Source organism: Anticarsia gemmatalis, chromosome 5 (assembly GCF_050436995.1).
Source record: "Anticarsia gemmatalis isolate Benzon Research Colony breed Stoneville strain chromosome 5, ilAntGemm2 primary, whole genome shotgun sequence".
Classification (NCBI taxonomy): Eukaryota; Metazoa; Arthropoda; class Insecta; order Lepidoptera; family Erebidae; genus Anticarsia; species Anticarsia gemmatalis.
The window spans coordinates 4,300,349-4,322,173 of record NC_134749.1 but is presented as its reverse complement, the minus strand read 5'-3'; the positions used below and the strand labels follow the sequence as shown (position 1 = coordinate 4,322,173).

General features: G+C 37.8%; 1 protein-coding gene across 7 annotated transcripts in view; it reads left to right on the top strand.

Annotated features, from left to right (window-relative positions):
• Positions 1–21,825, top strand: part of cno (adherens junction formation factor afadin) — a 56,240-nt gene that overhangs the window by 23,281 nt on the left and 11,134 nt on the right. For 5 of the 7 annotated variants that reach the window (XM_076114197.1, XM_076114199.1, XM_076114200.1 and 2 more), the window contains 8 exons: positions 15,337–15,524; positions 16,334–16,501; positions 18,071–18,195; positions 18,526–18,957; positions 19,330–19,503; positions 20,440–20,548; positions 20,840–20,985; positions 21,521–21,734. In XM_076114197.1, coding sequence (XP_075970312.1) covers positions 15,337–15,524; positions 16,334–16,501; positions 18,071–18,195; positions 18,526–18,957; positions 19,330–19,503; positions 20,440–20,548; positions 20,840–20,985; positions 21,521–21,734 — 1,556 coding nt within the window. Of the gene's footprint in view, positions 1–4,699; positions 4,830–15,336; positions 15,525–16,333; positions 16,502–18,070; positions 18,196–18,525; positions 18,958–19,329; positions 19,504–20,439; positions 20,549–20,839; positions 20,986–21,520; positions 21,735–21,825 lie in introns of those variants that run through there. The other 2 variants (XM_076114202.1, XM_076114201.1) reach the window with 2 other exon arrangements.

Here is a 21,825-nt window from a genome sequence, read left to right as displayed (position 1 = left end):
AGAAACTTTATATTTTGTTTAGTGAACGAATTATATCTGTCGTTAATAAACCGTTTATCTATCTCTAACTAAGTTTTAATGATCTCAAATATTTCATTTATTTATTTCGTAAATCTCATCGTATCCATTATTATCTCTCTACATATTTTATTTTTCTATTTCATATTTATGCTTTAGTCGATGTAAAGCTTAGTGGAGAATTTCAGTCCGAATAAAATAAAATACTAGCTAGCTCGCTGTATTGCGGGAAAACCGATTTTCTATGTGCGATTTAAAATGGAAAGTCAAAATCGAGTTTAGTTCTTTGCCGTTCAAAGTCTAAGCTAGCGGAGGCGAGTCGTCGCCAACGGTTAAGCCGATTTGCATTTCCTTATTGTGAGAGTCGAGAGGTCCATATGCTCATTGCGTAGTGCATAACTGAGTACCTATTTATCTTTCTTTGTGTGCTATACTTTAATATGTAGGTAAGTACGAAGATCGTAAAGTACAGTTTTCAAAGCACATTACAGCGGGACGGTAAACAAAGGTGCACCACTGCACCGGTAGTAAAACTCGATCGATCTTCTGCTATAGTTCGTTTATTCTTTGCTTATAACATTTTTACTTTAAAGGCTACGTGTTTACTGTCTTGAGTGGATGAAAGTGGACCGTCAATAAATATTATATGAAATGTTGCCACTTGCACTTATTGCAGCTTTATCACTCATGAACCTAGGGAATACCTTACTTCTTTGGACTAACGTGAAAATATTACTTTGCTAGTAGATAGAATAGTGAAATAAATAATCTTATACAGCAAAGGCTAAATTATGACTATTCTATCGTTATCCAATCGGTCAACATGCCGAATATGTAATAGTACGAGAATATTACCGCCCGCGCCGTGTGAATGAAACAAACACATTATCGCAGGAAGTCATTATTATGTTAACACTCTGGTTTACTACAGTTTAACAGAATTGGTGGGTTTCGGAAAACGATTTCCTTAATAATGTTCCTCAGTAGTGATGGCGTGATTTTTTATCACTCTGTTGCGTGTTTGAGGTTTATTAATACAAACTAATTTTCAAATGTTCTTTTACTCTATTTGGATATTTAAGCTGATGTAACAATACGGTGCACAACAAGGCAAAAATAATCATCGCGTTGTATAAATTCTGTAAATAATTAACAGATTTCGAGATCTAGCTTTTAAAGAAGAGCAAGTCTAGTGAGTTTATAATACGTGTTCTAAAGTAACGAATACTTGAATAAATCAATAACGGCCCAAACTTGTCAATAGTCTCCTTAAAAAAAAAATCTTCATGAAACAGGCGCTTTTCTCAGAGACCTTTGGCCTGCACTAGATTGTTAGATAGCAAGCCTATCATTATTGTGCGCTACTTGACAATGGCTATCTGCAGTGTCTATTGTGCTAGGACACAGGAAGTAGCGAGCCATAATACCGATACTCGACTAAGACCACTTACATAGTCAACAACATTTGTTTTGTATTACTTCAATGTTGAAATTTATTACAACTACCGACTGTACACTTCAGAAACGCTTCATAATATTTTGTGCCCGAAATATAAGTTCCCAACACCCAGCATTCTTTATTCAACACAACTTCTCGTATTATTTTAAGGTTGTTGTGTTCTGGTAAACTTTATGAAGTTGTCCAAGTTTGTTTCCTTGCCTCCGTCTTATGTTGTAAATTTTTGAAATATCTTATTTGTCTTCAGCGATCCGGATTTTTTTCTCGGTTAGTCCTTTGCTTAGACATTATTATATCAGTATGCCTTTGCAAAACTAATCACAGTAATATTTTATCATCCCAGTCTCCGTACACTTTGATTCATGTAATTAATATCCAATACAGTTTAACTTATTGTAAGTTGAGGCGAACTATTACATACGTAAATTATGCCTTGTTCCCATGGGGGGTAAATACGCCACATGAAGCGATACTTGTTATTACTTGTTTGTTTCATCACTTTTAATTGCTTACCTTCAAATTGTACTACGATTTAGGTAGTAACACACATACACACCTCATCTGAAATGTTCATTAAGCATATAAATCACCCCACTCGATTGTTAACGCTTGATGTATGGAAGGGTTTATTGAATGGGCGTCGTCTATCTGATGTCTTACGGTGGGTGAGCGCTGCTGCCAATCTGGCTAATACAATCACGTCTTACAACACCCACAACAAATGATGGGCTGGCGTATACTTAGACAATAAGGCGGGAGGTGCCGTACAATGTGTATAATTCCATATCACTGTTAATAAAGATATACATTCTTCGGGACGTGAATTCGTGATTCATGCTCACATTAGTTGGGCCGTATGACAGGTCATCTTAATAGATACGTTTTATTGTTGTCTGTGTTTATAAATGGTGCTTACTTCAATGTGTAACGCTTGCCTTTATTAGCAGAGAAAAAAGTAAGCTTTTCAAACATCTTACTTACTCTTTATTTTCGCAGACATATTACTTGTGTGTCTAGCCAGTTCGCCACATTGACAGTGTTCGCAGAATAGCTATTAATTGTAGCGCCTTGAAAATCAATAGTAGCTACGTTTAACTACACTTTAGAATTAACGATCCCGTAAAATATAACATTTCAAGGTTGACGCTTATTAACATCGCCGGTAATATTTCTCTAAAATATTCATTTGTATGGTAATATATTTTTCATGTAAATCATCGTGCAAAGCCAACGGGCAGCCTAAACACGCGTGTATCCCAGTCTCAGTGCGGATTAAACTTTATATTTATGTACATATTCATATTGTTTGACATAAATAAGATCACGTATATAATCCCTAGCGATGTAATCTGAATTGCAATTAGTTCTAAAGCCTCAGTAGGAATCCCGTTCCATAGTTGGCAGGTTGGAACTGAATTGGCAAAATTGCACACAGATGTTTGTTGGTTGCCGTAACTTTGTCGAATTTTTACGACTCGTGTGGGACGATGAGCTGCTCCAATCTTTTATTTCACTTGGAGAAGCGAGCAAGATTGCTTGACCTTTTGTATTTTTATCTGTGATTTGCAAATAACAGACCAAGCAATCATCCAAAGCTAAAATGTAGGATGTTTTTTGGAAATCGTTTCGTTATCCGTCTTTGTCCGAGCCCCGAGTGAATTAAAACGAGCTACGCGATTTTAACGGATTGGCAAAGTTTATTCATTACTTTAACCTTTCGCCTCGTGCCAAACTGCCAGCATTTGAATAGAGGCTTATTTTTTGGAACTCGTTCCAATTTAGTTTTTGGAGTGCACTCGACACTTTACTGCGTAGTTTTTTTGCGGTCAATAGCTTTATCCCAATATAGGTAACGATCTACCTGGTATATTCGACTAGGTATTACTTATTGAATTGATTGTTTCATGCATGATTTATAACGGTAATTTTCATAACGAAATATTTAATAAAACTGAAAGTAATATGGGTCCTATTGATCTTATTATTTGACTAGCTGACCCGCGCAACTTCGCTTGCGTCACTGAAGAGAATGGGTCAAAATTTTCCCCGTTTTCGTAACATTTTTCGTTGCTACCCCGCCCCTAGTGACCGTAGCGTGATGTTATATAGCCTATAGCCTTCCTCGATAAATAGGCTATCTAACACTGAAAGAATTTTTCAAATCGGACCAGTAGTTCCTGAGATTAGCGCGTTCAAACAAACAAACAAACAAACAAACTCTTCAGCTTTATAATATTAGTATAGATTATAATATTAGTATAGATGGTTACAGACACTCAAGGAATAGTCAGTGTCTGTAACACATCTTATTTTACAAACTATTGTTTCTCGCTAGATAATTATTATGATTTATGTATAAGCTATAGAGGTACATAAATAACTAAATAGCTTTTAGTAGAAGCTCGATTTTGCGCCACATGACAACGCAGCAATTACTCAATACGACAGGTGGAGTGCTAATTGTTGGAACATCGTAATTAGCGAGCACTACGACTAACTACTATAATCTTTTATCATAGTTTATTGCCACTATGCCCTTACATCTTGTAAATGTTTAGGTATACCCACTACCATAACATAGGAATCGGCAGATGGGAATGGTAATAATCGTACCTTTGGTGAAAAGCTCAAAACATCAACTGAGTTTTGCATTAGAGTCTTTACCAGTATGTACATAACATAAAATACATAGGTTGATGGGCTACCGATGAATGCTCCTGTCAATTGTGACAACTCGATTATACCTTCAGTCGATTGCGATTTGGAAGTGGCCGACACAAATGGACTAACATATAAACTTTTATAAACGTATAGATCGGAATCGAATTCCCGGCGGGAAATGAATGAGTAGGCCGTCGCGAATTGTCTGATAACGCTTTTCATCAATAAACGCGACCTACGATTTTTTTATTTTCCTCAAATCAAATAAAATACTGCCTGCGCTACGGTGCGCTAGTAGCCAAGTGGTCTGATGTCTTAAATTTATAGAAAAACATAGTTAGTCACAACTGTTACTTTCAACGTAGCTGAGAGTATCTATATCTTCACAATTTAAAAACGAATATAAATTAATACAGCCGTAGCTGCATAGGTGTTCGTGTAGTATCCGCTGCTAATTAAGTGATTAGTGCGATAAAAGTAAATGTAGGGTCATTAAGCCGTAGTTGTGGTCGGTGACGGTGACCACGATATCCACGAGAAGGTTCCTCTTGGCGCGGACAATGCTCGGTGCGACTCACAATGGGAATACATGAGAGGGAGCGTGCGGGCGCAGGACGCGGCAGTCGCCTCGCAGACGCCGCGCCACGCGCCTCACTTTCCGCGCGCCTCGACATGGATTGGGGCCTCCGCCGTAAGTTAGCTCGAAAAAAGTTTTTGCTCAAATTTAGCGATTTGACCACCGGCTAGGTCCACCGCGGCCACCGCTGGCGCCGCAGACGCGATCGAAGCAGATAGTAAACAAACGCATGTGGCTCGAGAGTAGTCCGACCGGTGTGCCCACAGATGCCGGTCGACCGGCCGCCGGTGCCGGTATTTTTAACTCGTTTCGCGGTTCGATGTCCGTTCATTCGTGGAATCGATATGCATAATACCGTCCTTGAAAGTCTCAACTTTTGCAAGAGTTAAATAGAGTTTATAGTTTGTCAAGAACTCTACAATAGATGTCTAACACATATATCAGTGCTTGGGTGTAAGTTGTAAACTTGTTTTGTCATTATCTTGTACAACATCCACTATATCCGTGTAATGCGGAAGTTCCGAACTTTCAAAAGTGATTTTGTTTCGTCATCGATAATGGGTAGTGCAGAGACGTTCTTTTGTCTCGAGGTAAACCAGTTTTATTTCGCGGAGAATGTCGCGATAAAGAGCATTTTTTATGGACCGGCCATAAAGTGGTTTGTCTTTCTTTCTACGAGTAATTTGACCTTTAGCATTATCTCTTTATTGAGAGCAATCCCTAAGGCGACTTGTTAGTGAAGATAAACGATTGCGTGTACGTGCGGGAACAAATGGTTGAGTTGTGTTTGCGGAAATGTTGTGAAAATTTATGATATGGGAAAATAAGGACATAGGGGCCCTTAAAAGTTATTGTTCTTTATTCGACGGACGCAGAATTAAAAATTTGACCATTATCTATTACATTCATATTATAAAAATTTGGTACCCATTATATTATTGAACGGCCCAATATAATTTTCTTTATATTATATAAACTTTGTGATAGAATTTTATCAACGACATTTTTAGAACAATATACTCGTCTTGTATGATAGTTTCGTACGTGTATTTTAAACCAGATCATGTTTTCTGCTCGACGGATTAGAATACAAAGCGGCATTATTATCACTACCTTTAGCGCAGTATGCAAAAGTAGGTCGCGATTAGTTTTCAATATCTTCATGTTATAAGCTTATGTCAGGGGAGAAGACATGTGCTAATATCTAATACTTTATATTCTTTAAGTTTGTTTGCGATAAAAACAATAAAGTTGTAAATGTCACTGTAGCAGGCTGATATTCGTCACCTGCTCCATTAACCCTATAGAAACGGCGTTGAAGACGAATAGCTTGCGTACTTAGCTTGGGAATAACTTGCGGATAATGAATGTTGACCCTTCACTCCCGCGCGTGCATGCATACTTACCGCTCGGTATATCCTGCCATAAAATACCACGTACAGTCCACTACCTAGGTTGTTCACTTAATATTACATGTAACACAACTATATTATCTACGTTTGTTCTTCTTTATTGTTGTCTTTATTACTTGAAGTTACATATTATGTTCTTTTCGTCTTACGTGACATACACTGCTTTATAAAAATGTATCCCCTGAGTAATCTGAACATAGAAATTCGCTTAAGAAAACCCAGCATCATCGCCGCGGGGACTGTAATATCGAAGTTGTTTATTCACAATAATAAATTCTGTTTAGTCAATTATTCTGTTCTCATCATATATGCATTAAACCGTAGCAAAAGTTCACAGCAAGGCAACACAAGCTGCGAAGTTTAAAGCAATAATTATTTTTAGACTTGACTGCTTTTGGTCTGTGCGGGTGATTGACGTAACAGGAAACTAACTCCTAACAGTCTTGGACACGACTAATTAGAAAGTCGTATTTAAAGCCACAAAGTCTGTTTACGTCTTTCTCCTTGCAAATCGCATTTGAATAGGTACGCGTAACTATTTTCTGTTAGCACTATTAAAAAAGTATGGAAACTGCCACCAAAGAGTCAGTAATAAACACGTGAAATTTAGTGTAATATTAAAATGGAAATATATTTTACCGATATTTGTAAGAGTACCCTGCAATAAATATAGATTACAAATTATGAATATCCCCAGAAATTGTAATAAATAAATGTACTCTCTTATATTAAAAGCTTCGTGAGCTATGGACGAAATACGCGGTATTTTCTATTGATACGCGTCGGGTTACCGAACAGTAATATGTTATGAACAAGTAACTTCCTACTGCGAGTTTAACTTTACGTAAAAGGCCCTAAGCAAAAGATGAGAGAGTCGTAAGTGGCTTTTACCCTTCGGTATTGTACTTTAGGAAACATTTGGGTAAAGAACAAATATTATTTAGGTCATTTTGACTTCACTTTGTTACGTCTTATACACGGCACTCCATTTTTATTGCTATCGCTTTTTGTGTCATTTATATTTTAATTAAATTAGCCTCCGTAGTAAACCAATAAAGGTATCTTGACGCGTTCTCTCTACGCAAACACTTTACTACACTGTCGACTTTTACTTTGTGTCATGTTTAATTCTACGAGGGCTGTTATTAACATTCGAAGTTGGAATATTGCAACTCTGAATTTTAATAATGTGATTGTGATTTGAATCAGTTTTGGATATTCAAAACTGACTGAAATCTCATGAGGATCAAAACAACGGGTGCAACTAAATGGGCTTATTTGAGGGAGTTTTTTTGAATTGGTAATTAATAACGTTTCTTTGAATATTGGCGACAACATCAACTATTCATAACATTAACTTAAATAAATGTATTTGGCATATTTGAGAATTTTAAACTCGCTTCTGATCGGGATATAAGTAATTTCGTTTAAAAATCTAAGCCGGAAATACTTCATAACTATGCGTAGAATGTGTGGTAGGCCGCGACTTTGTTAAACGTCGACGCACACACCGCGCCGCGATCTCGAGAATAATTTACAATTCTGAGGCTATACACTCATAGCTACATCCTTCGGTAAAGTAGATACTTATACTTAACAAGTTCACCAACTCACAAGTTAAGCTACCAATTATAAATCCACTCTCGTATTTTCTAAAAGCACAAAGCTGCGTGATTAGCTTATTTCAAAATTTTCCAACATTTTTCATCGTTATTACACGAATTATTCGTCGACAAATTCCTGTCTGCTTTACCGACCGTATAATTAGAGAGGAAAAATTACCGGCTTATTTTTCTTTTTCGGTGAAAACACATTCATTGACTCGTTGCTATAAAAAAAAATATAATCGACAGTAAAACAACGTTCAGAATGGTCTAAGATGATTTGACTTTTTTAAGTTATTTGTAGTCTTTGGAGGTTGTATTCAGCAGGAGCTGTTGTCAAAATACATTAATTAGGTTAAGTTAATTTCGTGACAAATACAAAGCATTGTTACAAGCCGATTTGTTTTATATTGGCTGAGGACATAAGTTACTGCTTCCTTTTAGCCCACATTGTTTTGAATGCTACAAGACTCAAAACTTGCCTGCAAAATTGCTCCCGCTCATAACTTCTAAACTTTAAACTAGTCTAGACGATGTTGGGGAAATGATGTTAACAAGGGAATTGATCCATCCCAATCTCGTATGATAAATACCGCCTGTTTGCCGCTGGCCTCGGTGTCCTTACAATCGTTCGATATTGCTACAAAATATTGAGGCTCTGAATATCCTGGTGTCCAAGGAAATTGCACGATTCGAGGTCACTAACCTACCACATAAACAGACTGGGTCGTCTGCCACACGTGCCCATAATCAATACATAGATTCGATCTGAACTGTCACCACTATCCACACGATCCGTTGATGTTAGTCTTTGTTTAACCTTTTAATGGTCAAGGGTAAAAAATAACCAACAATAATAAGACGGATCAATCGTTTTTAGGTCTTTGTTTGAGATTTTCTTAACAGTGTCCAAATAGTTCTGAGAAAAACAAGGCTTACGAGATTATTATTTCAGTATAACTTTGCGAGTAAAACGTCTAGCTATACATAATCAAGTACCGTTTTTTTCGGCAACTCAGGCATTTGTATATATTTTTTCAACATTCACTTCAATGGTAAACATTCTTTGATGTTCTCAAAAATCAAAGGTTTGCAGTTGCAATTCAAATTTATGATAATAGGACCTAGTCCCTGCCATTGAAGCTCTCTGCTACATCTTTCAGCTAAGAAAAGTATTGTTAACTCCGAAATTATGAGATTTATATTGTTTGTTTTAATTCACGAGATACAGACATAGGTTAATTTCTTATTTCGAGATCAAGGTTGGCATTTTAATCTCATATTTGTTTAAAAGACAAATGAATAATAAAAATGTAAATTTAAAATTGTGCATGTGAAAGTTAATAGAACAAAAACGATTGATTTTATCTTCATATATTTTATTAACAGGGAAAATGATTCGAATATATGAGTAGATTCTATAAAACCTTCAAACAATAAGAAAGCGTTTCCTATCATTTGCAAGCAAGTGTAATATGCACAGTCAGTTTACACCGGCTGTCGGTGTAAAATACACCTTAGATATATTGTTGTTAGGGCATTGTTGGTTCACAGTACACAGCAGAGCATGTGTGTCCGTCCGCCCAGCCCATGCGCCATTGTTATGTTTACGCAAGGCCCGTCGCGCGTCGCTCGTCGTCGCCGAGGCGACATTGCGTGCCGTCGACGTCGTTGCCAACATGTCATATATCGCTGCACCCACCTCCGCTCGATGTTATCACTGTATTTATACACACGCATGCCTTCGTATAAGAGTATACCATGTACCACGTATTGTTCCCACTTAAATTGCGGTATTGAATAAAGGAATAAAAACTTTGAAGACAATAGCCGTACATGATTGAATTGATCAATTTGCATTTACATTTTGCTCTAAGCATAATTCAAGCTTATTTCTTTTGAATCAAGAGTGCAAAATACTTATTGCGTGTAATGGATCATGCATCATCGATATGGCCATTCAACTGCTTGTTTATTAGAGCTTTTAATTGATCGCATGATATCAGCTATACATGCTACAGTATGATTTTGCTCAACCCGAGCATCCGCCTCCACACAGCATATCCGAAGTTTAATCTGCCCCTATCCAGAGATATACTACATCCACTAACGTTATCTTTAGTGTTACCATCAAGCGTGTGTTTATGCAGCAGATCTGTAGTCTATCTATGCGGTACTGCCTGAATTTGACTGGTAAATTTATCACCAAATATATAGCGTTGTAGTAAATAATGAAAGTAATTAAACTTAATAATGCGCGAAAACTCTGTAACTCTGGTGTGAAAGCAAAATAAATAAAAAACATGATATTATTCAAAATAAAACATAATCTCTGTTCCATTAACGCCAGTGAAAGGAGAAGGTGAATAATGGATTATACAGAGTATTACACACACACATGTAGATTTGCGACCTTTTAGAAAATGAGGTTTTCTCCTATGTGAACCCGGCCGTCCCATATCATTTAGCGTGTAATGTAGAGTGGCGTTTCGTCGTCAGTCCAATCTATTGGGCCGCTATATTGCAATAGTACAGTGATATACAAAGTGCCCTACTATCCGCTCTTGATGGCACGATCGCCTTATTATGCTTATATGTTCATGGCGGAAGTGTCTACCTACTGATATTATACACTGTATAAACAGAAGTCATGTCTAACACAACTTACAACACTGGTAGTGTTTTGAGTGACATATTTTGTTTACAGAAAACAGATTTATTCGATAGAATACTTAGATAGTAGACACATCACATGTCAAACCTAAAGCAGTCGATGTCAACATGATAATAATTCAAACGTTGACATGTGAAATAAAATGGATTTGATTGTATCGTACCTAGTAGTGTCGATTTGTCGACTAGTATTATTTGAGAACAAGCAACAGGTAAGGCGATTATACAAATTCTGTAAGTCACGCGACGCAGACGTGGTGTTAGGTGTTACAAGTAATCCCAATATACGCGCGATGTAGCGTCCCCTTATTTATTGCTACGGCCGTTAGAGCTATCGTCACGGTGAACCCACTGTTGTATTAATTAGTTTTAGAACAAATAGGTCATACGTCAATTACACGCCAGGGTCTCGTCATTCTGAAAACTTATAATTTAGTCAATTTCCACACCCACACATGATTGTTTGATGTTTGGGAGCAATTTAGCTGAACGTTTTAATTAGAATATTAATTAAACAGCACTGTTGTTATTAATGTGTTGCTTTACCTTATTAATTGCGAGCGTAAAATTATTTGACTAATTTAATTTTCTATACTCATCGTGTCTTTTGGTTGATTCGCGCCTAAGACGGGGGACGGAGCTAAGCAATTGATTAAATTAAAAATTAACTAAAGCTACCGATTGAAATTTTTATCAAATGATACTTTCAACTTTTGCTGTAGCGTGACGTAGCAGCTAATACCACAGCATTGGTTCTATGCGAGTAAAAACACGTGATATGATTCTTGTCTGATAGAAATTAAGTGTTGTCATAAAAATGTACAATAGCAATAAAGTAGTCCTTAACCTGTATTGCATTAGAGCTTGAACGCGTCGGCCAGTGGCACCGGTGGTACGTTAGTGACGTAGTGGTGGTGTGGCAGTTAGTCCAGTTACAATTAGACCGTCGGCCGGTTTGAACTTACCACGCGCTACTCTTTTCTGTTATTCGGCCGGGCAATGGCTCAGGGAAATCCCTATAGATATGCTTATGAGCAGATCCTTTAGTTCACGTTTACGAAATGAGAAAAAAGAAGTCGTATTAGGTGATTGATGGTTTATAAAGTTTTCAAGTGTTTCGTTTTGTCGTGTTGGAGTGATATTGTAATAAAAAAATACTTCCTTTGTTGTTTTTTGTACAGTATTTAATTATATGTGTGTTGTGCTATGTTACCCTGGTTCATTTCTAATCACCAGACGTGCAATACTCGCTAACATATTGACATAAGTCGCCACGAGTTTGTAACTCTAGAATGACAAAATTTTAAACAAAACTAATACAAGCGCATATCTAATCAAAAAACAGCGTGCGGCTCGCATATTGCTGTTGTTCCCTGGATCCTCAGCATATTTCAAACAGACGTCTTGTTCCGACGTCTTGGTCTAATCATAACGTTCATTATTTATGAATTGATCACTCCGTCAATAGCTAATACAGGTGCCATTGCTCGGTTGGTATATTGATTTTGCCATTCTGTTGAACCCAAGTGCATTGTTTATATACGTGTATTATATTCCACTGAACGACCTCATAAACCACATTGCCATTATACATTTGTGCTGGAACAAGGCTTACTTTGCCAATTTTGTGACTGTTGACCCGGTTCCAAGTACATAATATCCATATAATGTGAAGTTGTGTGTCGCAATGGTGGTAATGTATAATCATTCTGAGTTGACTCGGACACACAGCTGAAAACCTTTAGGTAAACTAACCGTTGTTCAATTTGCCGGTAAGTAAAACAAATAGCCTAAAGTAAGCTTGCTGCTTTTATGGAATATGTTCTCGACAGTAGACTGTCGATTAATCACGAATTTCTTATTACTTTGTTTATCCATCGATCATTACCACAAGGCGCCTTATGTTCCCGTTATGATTGATTCGTTATTTTTATTATTAGGTATATTGTGTTGCAAATGAGTAAAGGCGACTACGTCATGGAGTTTCCAAGGTGAAAATTGGTCAATACAACACTACTCACGCTTAAATTGTCTTTGTGGTAAGACCAATAAGTAGTGTTGGTGACTAGACAAAACATCTAAGTCACTGTAACTCCAATTAAATTTGCACCCTACATGTTTTTCTAAAGGTGCGGTAAACATATTGGAACTTATGCAGCAGCCTACGAAAATTTGTAGCTCGTAGCAACTCTCGTAGCTCCAGTAGGGCGACGGGACAATGTAGACACTAATGATGTTGACACTAGAAGCGCGCTTGTCTCACTCTTACCGGTGCTCCTTCCTCCCTCACCTCCCTTCACGTCACAGGGCCTAACACGCCTTCGAGTGCACTTACCTAAACACGATGCCACTAAATGTAGCACTTCTGAAATATTCTCAAATTGTGTTAAGCCATTTTATCGCTCGCTACTAATGTCGTATTATAGCCAGCGTAACGTAAGTGCCCTGTATGAACAGAGGTATTATCTATGTATATGATGACACTAAAGAAGGCTGTTTTTACGTACAACTTATAAAATTGACTGTAGATAATATAATCTTGTACAAGTTATACAAGTATTTCATTTGTAACCATTTAATTACGTTTGCCCCACATAATGGGTCCCTAACTCCCCAACCAAGTTGGGTTAATTATTTCTTTATTCGTTTAGCTAATGTTCGTCCGGTAAACGGGGAAGCTTTCTGTTCGTCCTTCATAATTGAAAAAATAACTACGCGCCAATAATTACTTTAGTTAATCGCACGAGTGTTTATTAGAAATACGCCAGACTTTAAATGGCAATAAATCCATATCGAAATAACAATACAACATTATTGGTTGAATGTCGTAAGACCCGCAACTGAACGAAACTCATTCACGATCGATTGAAAAACAGGTAGTTTCTTTGAATATTTTAAAAGACTGACTTCAGAGTTTCTTGCGGTGTCTTTTGCGTCGGATCTATTCGATTTCCGCAGTAAGTAGAGCCACTTGGGAGTTAGTAAATTTCGTGTTTCCTACTACATTACAAAGCCATATTTATTATTTTTCTATATTATAAGTATTTTAGACTTAAATGTTTTAATTATTTTTTGTTCAAAAGGAACTGATTGAAAAACCTTGAAGAATTCAGTTTATGCACTGGTATATTCAGAACCGACTCCGCTTAAGGTTTTCTAGATATGTACATTGAAAACTTTACAATAGAATTTTCCAACAAAAGGCATTCCATTGAATGCTTTCGGTTTGTTCAGGCAGCACATTTTTCATGAATTTCCCACGCTATTCGTAATAAATATTTTATTTGGTAAAACATATAAACGTACGTCTTTTTTATACCGTTTTAACAATGTCAATAGAAACCTACGTATTATTTGCTTTTCATTTAAATGAATATTCCTAAATATATAAAAGATTTTACTGTGTTTGGCAATAAACAAAATACAAATATTATACCTACTAAAAATGTTCCGGCTTATTATATTATTTCAGCTAATTTTGGCCTCGTGCAGACTGAGCTATAGAAAAGGGACATTCTATAGCTCAGTCTGCACGAGGTGTCTCACATCTAGGTGACCTCTTACCTAGACGATGGTTTGATAGTTGCACACAATCGAGGGTGCGGCCCCTTGGGTTCGCTAAGGGAGGATGCGCTGACCTTGCGCTAGTCGCCAGTGACCAGTCCAGTTGCGACGCATTGAGGCGCCGGGGGAATCAAACTCGCACCTAAGGGGCCGCACCCTCGATTGTGTGCAACTATCAAACCATCGTCTAGGTAAGAGGTCACCTAGAGTGTTGCCGTTGGGTTGTTATGTCCGACTCATCGGCATGTGGAACAATATTTTGTGCTTCGGGCACCATTTGTGATGAGGGCCCTTGTTATGAGGACACATGTTGCGGTTTAGAAGGTATGCCTGCCCTTCTATCGGAATCTGCACATAGTCCTGCACTCCACCCTGGGTGCTGGTGTATGCATAATGCGCATACGAACCACTCCTATGGTCGTGAGCCGGGGCGATCACATAACGATTCCGATAAGTGTGTTACAGTAGGGAATTACATACAAATAATACTGATGAGCTCGAGTTGATACGGTGACGACCCGTTTCCGAGTTGATACGTGTGCTTACGACCTTAAATCAACTTGAGAGTAGTCGTTTGCTTTAGATAGTTAATTCTAGCAAAATCAATCATTATTTTATGTTTTACAGCACTTTCAGAAATGAATTAATGTTTGAATATTATGAATCTTCAAACCTGTATAACTCGGTTCAAAGCGATCCTACCGGTTTCGTGCCATACTAATTATTGCTTCAAATGGCTAGCTCTATCGATACATGCCACTTTTTTTTGTTGGCCGGCACTTTGAAAAAAGGCCCAAAATGGATGATCTCCTTTCAAACAAAAACATGGACTTTACCCTTTATTGTCTTTGTTATATTCTGTTATACTGTTGTTATATTTTGACTATTTACGAATACAACTACTAAAGATGAGAAGATGCTAAAATATTTTCTAAAGGCTTGTTTCAGTTTACAATATTAAAAGCGAAGAAATAAAGGTGTATTATTTATCTCATAAAATGTGTTGAACGACAGGTAACACGTTCAAGCTTCTAGTTTTTTCTGTTAACATTAGTGAAACACGATCTTTCGTTGTTATCCTCATATTACAACTCCTCGAGCAGTGGAAATGAATACTTACACCTCACAATAAAAATGTTATCTATAAAGGTATAAATAATGTTCCATTGTACTACATCCCATGGGACTTCACGAATTCGACGGGGAATGGATGAATCCGGAACAGTTTGCATAAATAAGCTGTGAGTACACCGTATTGTACGTGATGACCTGTATGAGTGTTGCACGCGTACCACACTATTGGTACAAAACGAATATGGACATGTAATAAATAGTTCTAAAAGTAATCGATGTTATGTTTTGTTGTAGGCTCCATCATGTTTCACGTGCGGCGGCGGCCGGCGGACGTTCAGCCTCGTAGGCGCAAGAAGAAGGTGGGCGCGGGCGCGGGCGCCGCTGGCGGCCGCCCCGGCAATGAGCCCATGCTGGTGGAGATGGCACCGGACGCTACGCCGCTTGAAAATGGACGCCGACTTAAAATCAATGATGTGGTTGAGGTAATTACACGTTTTTCATGAAAAAAGTTATGTGCAGATCAAACATTAGTCATTACTCGATATAAAGTCATTATTTATTAATGACTTTATATCGAGTAGAAAATTCTGGCGGATAGATGGTTTGAAAAGACATACCTTATATCTTATACGTACACTGAAAACAAATTTATCTTTCTCTTATCGTAAAGCCTCAGTATCTATAAAACCCTGTCTCCGTAAAATGTATCACGTTTTTAGTAACTAACAAACACACTTTCCGTTTATAATATTAGTGTAGATTGTGTATTATACATTAAAAGCAGTTAGCAGTTCTTTGAAAGCACAGTTTTCACAACAAGGACAATTAAATTACGTTGTTAACGCGACATTTCAGCTTAACGCTTTATGAATTTATACTTTGTCGCTTAAAACTGTGCCCGCGTTGAAAGTTCAAACTTGAATAATGTATGAATAATAAGGGGAGTGTATTGTAGGGCACGTTGGATATCGTTTGTGTTGAATTTGGTCCTCCACGGGACTACATTAATTTATTATCCTATAGACTAAGTGAAAACTGAAGAGCAAGAGCATCTTCATGCATGAGAGCGTTTTCCTACCGAGTGGCTTTAAAAGTTTTTGTACATTTAAAAGACTACATTATTTTATGATCGATATTTTAGTATACAAGTGAATGTCAAAATACCATAACACCTAAGTGTTATGGTATTTTGACATTCACTTGTATTTAGGCAGGTGTAGACGTGTATATTTCCAAATAAGTGGAAAACTGTCTATTTTGGACTATTTTAATCTATAAGTTAAATGTGTAGGTGGGTTCTGGCAATGGGTCGAGCCTGCAGCTGTACGGACCTTCCATCCAGCCGCGGCACTGCGTGGTGGCCCCGGCCGAGGGCGGCGGCTACAGCGTCACGCCACTGCACGCTGACGCGCACGTTTATGTCAACGGGCGCAGGATCATGCACTCACAACGTTTACAGGTGACATACGTTACATGTTTATTACTGTTAATTCTAGAGATTTTAGGCATTACTTTGACAAATATATTTTTTTTAAACCCTGCCAATTATGATTTGAGAAATTAACATTCTGCCAATAAAACACATGATATGTTAATATCGTAGGTAGAACGTACCCAAATATTTATTTTGCTTGATTTTTTATTTGCGATTATATGTTTTCCACACGATATATTGTTTTGTTCCTTACTTAAATCCTCTAGTTCATCTTTAGATAAGACCTAGGGTGCACGATCACTCTCTTATAGTCCTTAGTAAGGAAGCGAGGTAAAGGACTAAAATTCTAGATAAAAATTTGATCTTGGTTATTTTGCTGTAGGTACACTTATATTATATGGGCTAAAAGCTTTCTATCTTCACGGAATCGTTACGTCTCTTTTATCGTGCACTTAACATAAAGACGTTTATTTTCGTGATATGACGACGACTTCCTCGTATCTACTCGGAAGTCGTGTTGAGAATGCTTTCGTCTAGCCGCTTTTCTTCGAATATATTTTTACCACAGCAGGGCAGGAAAGCTTCATAATGCAGGCACGAACACATTGTTTGAGCTGCTTAATGAAGAGAAAACTTGTGTAAATTTTCACGTTGTAGCGTTAAATGGACTTGATTCATTAGCAGACTCGCTTCTACAGAAATTGTAGAGGAAATTAACTTAGTTTCAGTTGTGTGTTGTGGTAAATTTGCATAATGTAATTCAATGTGGTCAGATTCAATCATTTGAATACACATTCTATAGTTCGAACACGGAACATCCAATCACACTTTTATAATAATACGGATGTGATCTTTTATACAACATTTATTCACAAAATATCTGTATTTTAGAAGATCAGTTGAATATAGTATTATTTATGATAACAGATGGGTGGTGCAGATTCAGATTTGAAATAAAGCTATTTATTTCCAAGCTGATGAATTGCGGCTTCAGAAAAATATATGTTTAAATTATTTAGATATCTGGTTTATTTTTAAGAAACCAAAATTCTTTTCGGCGAAAAAGTGTATATAAGTGCAAATTGTTTGCTGTTGTAACCTCAATACGTAAGCGATAACACAGTCCAGGCACGTATCAAACTTGTAGACCAAGGTCACACAGTCGCCCTCGATGTTTTTTTTCAAATGGGTGACGGTTGGACTTACCTACTGGTAATGTATTCCGCGATCCACCCACGTCTTATGTCGCTATACATTTACATCTGCTAATCGTTGATTACACTGTGGATTTGAATCAGTAGAATACTTATTTAAAAAGCTCTTAATTCCAAGCTTTCTATAGTATAATATTTTTGAGTTTTACAAAATTAATTTAAGTTAACTGTGTCGAGGCCTCTTGACTCAAGATAAATTCTGGTTCATAATAATTAATAATGCCAGAAGATTGGCCAATTTTCCCAAAATTGAAACCTTTGGATTGCCGCAGTTATCTACGAGCGGTGTTAAACATACAAATTGAAATTAGATCGCAGCGATGCAAGAGGCTCTCAATTGCGATTTGTACTCCAATTAATTGAACGTGTTTTCTCGCAGCACGGTTGCCTACTTAAATTCGGTCGAGTTTCAACATTCCGTTTCGTCGACCCGGCACAGGAGAACCTCATTAACAGAAACCTAGCTCAATCACAACACTTCGGCTCCGGCTCAATATACGACAGGTGAGAATGCATCCACTCCTACACGCTCGGTACCTATACATGTTGTGATTAGTTGCGCCCCTTATAGTTAATTGGATGTAGATTGATCCGAACATTTATGTTTAATCGATATTATAGTTTATCGAAAACTCATTGCACAAATGCAACGTTTTGTTATTACTTTTAATTTGTACTAATTCTTTAGAAAGTATACACGTCGGTCCCGTCGCTTATCTAATCACTGTTAAGCTGTGTATTTTATGTTGTATCATCTATCATTGTTTGTTTTCTTTTGCATGTTTCTGTCACTGGCTCACGAATATCTGCTTGTGTCCGTTACCCTTACGTTAGATCGCCGACTTCTCCCGGCGAGAATAGCGGTGCCATGTCGCCGACGTCAATGTCTTCGCACCAGCCGGACCCGCTCGACTCGAACGCGAACACCACCAACGACACAGAGTATCAAAGGACCATGAGTCCCGTGTCCCACGACACATACTACAGAGACGCCAATGACACTATACCACCCTACAACAACAACACGCTGAAACTTGACAACGAATCGCTCATTATGTCACAACATCTTAGTGATTCTAAAGACGATTATGCGAAAGACGAACACTCTAGCTCCGTGTATAATGATCAAGACCAAAGTGCTAGTGTAAATCGTTCAACTAACTCACAGTACAAAGACAATTACGAGACTACATTCGATCTTGATGGCAACGTTGAGACAAAGAGTATCTGCAGCGCTAAGAGCGGCGGCTCTGGACATGATAACAGGTATTTTTTTATATGTCGTAACATAACCAGCACAAATCACATGAACATTATATCAAAATCTCTGAACATCACAGCACAAATGATGTAACTAACTTGTTATTTTAAGAGACTACAAGGAACCTTCCTTTAATGTTAAATTATTACTGTAGAATTTTAATCCCTTCAGAAGTTTCCCCAACGGCGAAGTTTATGTTTATTGAAATTTGAACAACTGATGAATTGATTTCGCTTATTCATATTTTAGACAGAGGGGTTGTTTATTAATATTTACACATTTTGAAGCTCTGTTTCGGAAAGTTAGAGGATTTTCCATTTTGGATTATTGAAACATCTATTTTGAGCTTACACATAATATTGTTGTATTATAACCAGGATGGGCGGCGTACTGGGTGGAGCACGTCCTTGCCAAGAGGCCATTTTACCGGCTGTATTGGAGTTCCCTGAAGCGGGACAAGCGCAGTTCCTTGCGGCAGTCATCACCAGGCTCGATCCTCATGCACCTGCCTTCAAACTGGCACCAGTATACACGCTGTACTTATGCGCCAGGTAAGAGTCGATTTACAGAGAGCTATCATATATTTGTAATGTAATGTTATAAACTTCCGATACCGGACGATATAAATATATTTTCATCAAAATGTCTTGTGCTATAATTATTTCCGATCTAGTTTAAATTCAATAAGTGACCCAAATGGCGGTGAAGCGGAACACTCCGCCCGATTTCGATTCTCGCTCGGGACTAATATTTGTTTGACCTACAGACATTTCCTGATCTCGCTGTTTGTACTGTGTTGTATTTATACAAATTATCTGGCGTTGTAACAGAAATACGTGTAGTTTGAATTAATCCGCTAAATATTGTACAATACTACTCGACTAATTAGGGGAAACAAAATTACGAGTATAACAATAAGTTTCTTTGATTCGTTATTGCAGGATTATAGTATTTTTTTATATAATGCCTGTAATGATGATATTTATGATCATCACCATTCGCAACTGGTTTTCATTTACCAATCAAAGGGGTACTTTTCTATCATGCCATCCCTTTGTACTACTTGAGTGTATTATAATCGAACGAAATTAAGCGACAGCAAGGAAAATGTTTTTAAAAGAAATATTTGTTTTATCTTATTAAGCAGTGATAGCCGAGTGGTTTAAGTTGGCACCTCCCACGCTAGTGGTCGCAGGTTCGAATCCGAGGCAACACACCAATGACTTTTCGAAGTTATGTGTGTATTAGAAATAATTATCACATGCTCCAACGGTGAAGGAAAACATCGTGAGGAAACCTTGCATGCCTAAAAAAAATTGTTTAATACATTTATTGAGGACATGCAAAGTCCCCAACCCGCACTTGGCCAGCGTGGTGGACTCAAGGCCTAACCCCTCCCTCATTACGGGAGGAGACCCTTGCCCAGCAGTGGGACAGTAATGGGTTAAATTATTTTTTTATTTTATTATTTATTTGTTTTATCGCAGGTACCGAGCGTCGACTCATTACCGGCCGGAGTTGACGCCGACGGAGCGCGCGCACAAACTGACCGCCTTCTTACACCACGTCGCCACGCTCATACACGCCACTGTGCAGGTCTGTATTATTTACTTAATAAACTTAACTTGTTACATATTATTGTAGTATACATTCTTTTTAACCGACTCAAAAAAGGAGGTGGTTCTCAATTCGACGTCTGTCCGTCGTTCATTAAAAATAAGATAAGTACTTACGTATATTAAAAAAAAAATGTTGACCAAACCGCAATTATATCGATGAAAGGAACGTAATTTGATTGGATTCGTTCATAAAGCCTTTTATTCGTATTTCCTCGAAAATGATAGATAAATATGATTTTATATAAACATGATTATGTACAATTTACAGGAACGATGCACGGACTCAGCAGCACAAGCTTTTTGGATGACGAACGCTAGCGAACTGTTACATTTCCTCAAATACGACCGACATATATCGTCGTTCTCCACCCAAGCTCAAGATTTGCTGTCAATAACCGTGCAGAATGCTTTTAGGTAATAATATTTACTTTGTAATATTGTTTTTTTCTTAGCCTGTTTGAGTGTCCCACTGCTGGGCAAAGGCACATAAAGGACGCATTTTAGAAGGACTGTAATTTATAAAATATAATTTCCCCCTTCACTTGTTGGTTCAAACAGTACGTCAGCGTCTAACGTCTCTGTTTGCTGCAGCATGTCCGTAATAGCATAAATAATAGACCCTACACCGATTAAAAGTATTATGGACTCTCCTTCGCAATGTCGTATGAATATAATAAAACCCGCGTGACCGTGACCATTATTGGCCTTCACCCAATTGATCATTATAAACAATTTAAGCTTATAAAATGGGAAGCTTTTGTTTGCCAACTCCTCGTGTCGCCACGTCGGATCACCATGTCGTCCCTTAATAATATTCAATTTTGTAAGGGAAATGGCTTAAATTAAAAGCAAATTTTATTCCAATACTCACAGCTTATTCAACGTGGTTGTCCATTTACGAGAATGATAGTATGTTCTACTATTAATTATCATACAATATCTTTTGCAGTAACCTGGTGTCATGTTTCCAAGAAGAGTTGTCCCGTGGGCTGGCGACGCTGACGAGCGCGGGCGTGTCGGACGCCACGGAGGCCACGGCGCCCACGCTGCAGGCGCTCGCCACCGCCATCGTGCTGCTGCGCCGCTGCCGGGTCAACGCCGCGCTCACCATACAACTGTTCTCACATCTCTTTCACTACATCAACGCTGTTTGTTTTAACAAAGTGAGTTTCTCGACGGCCGTGAAAACTTCGCGTTGCGTAATTTTTTTAAGTTTCGACGATCTACGCGATCAGTCCAGTTCGAGAATCACAC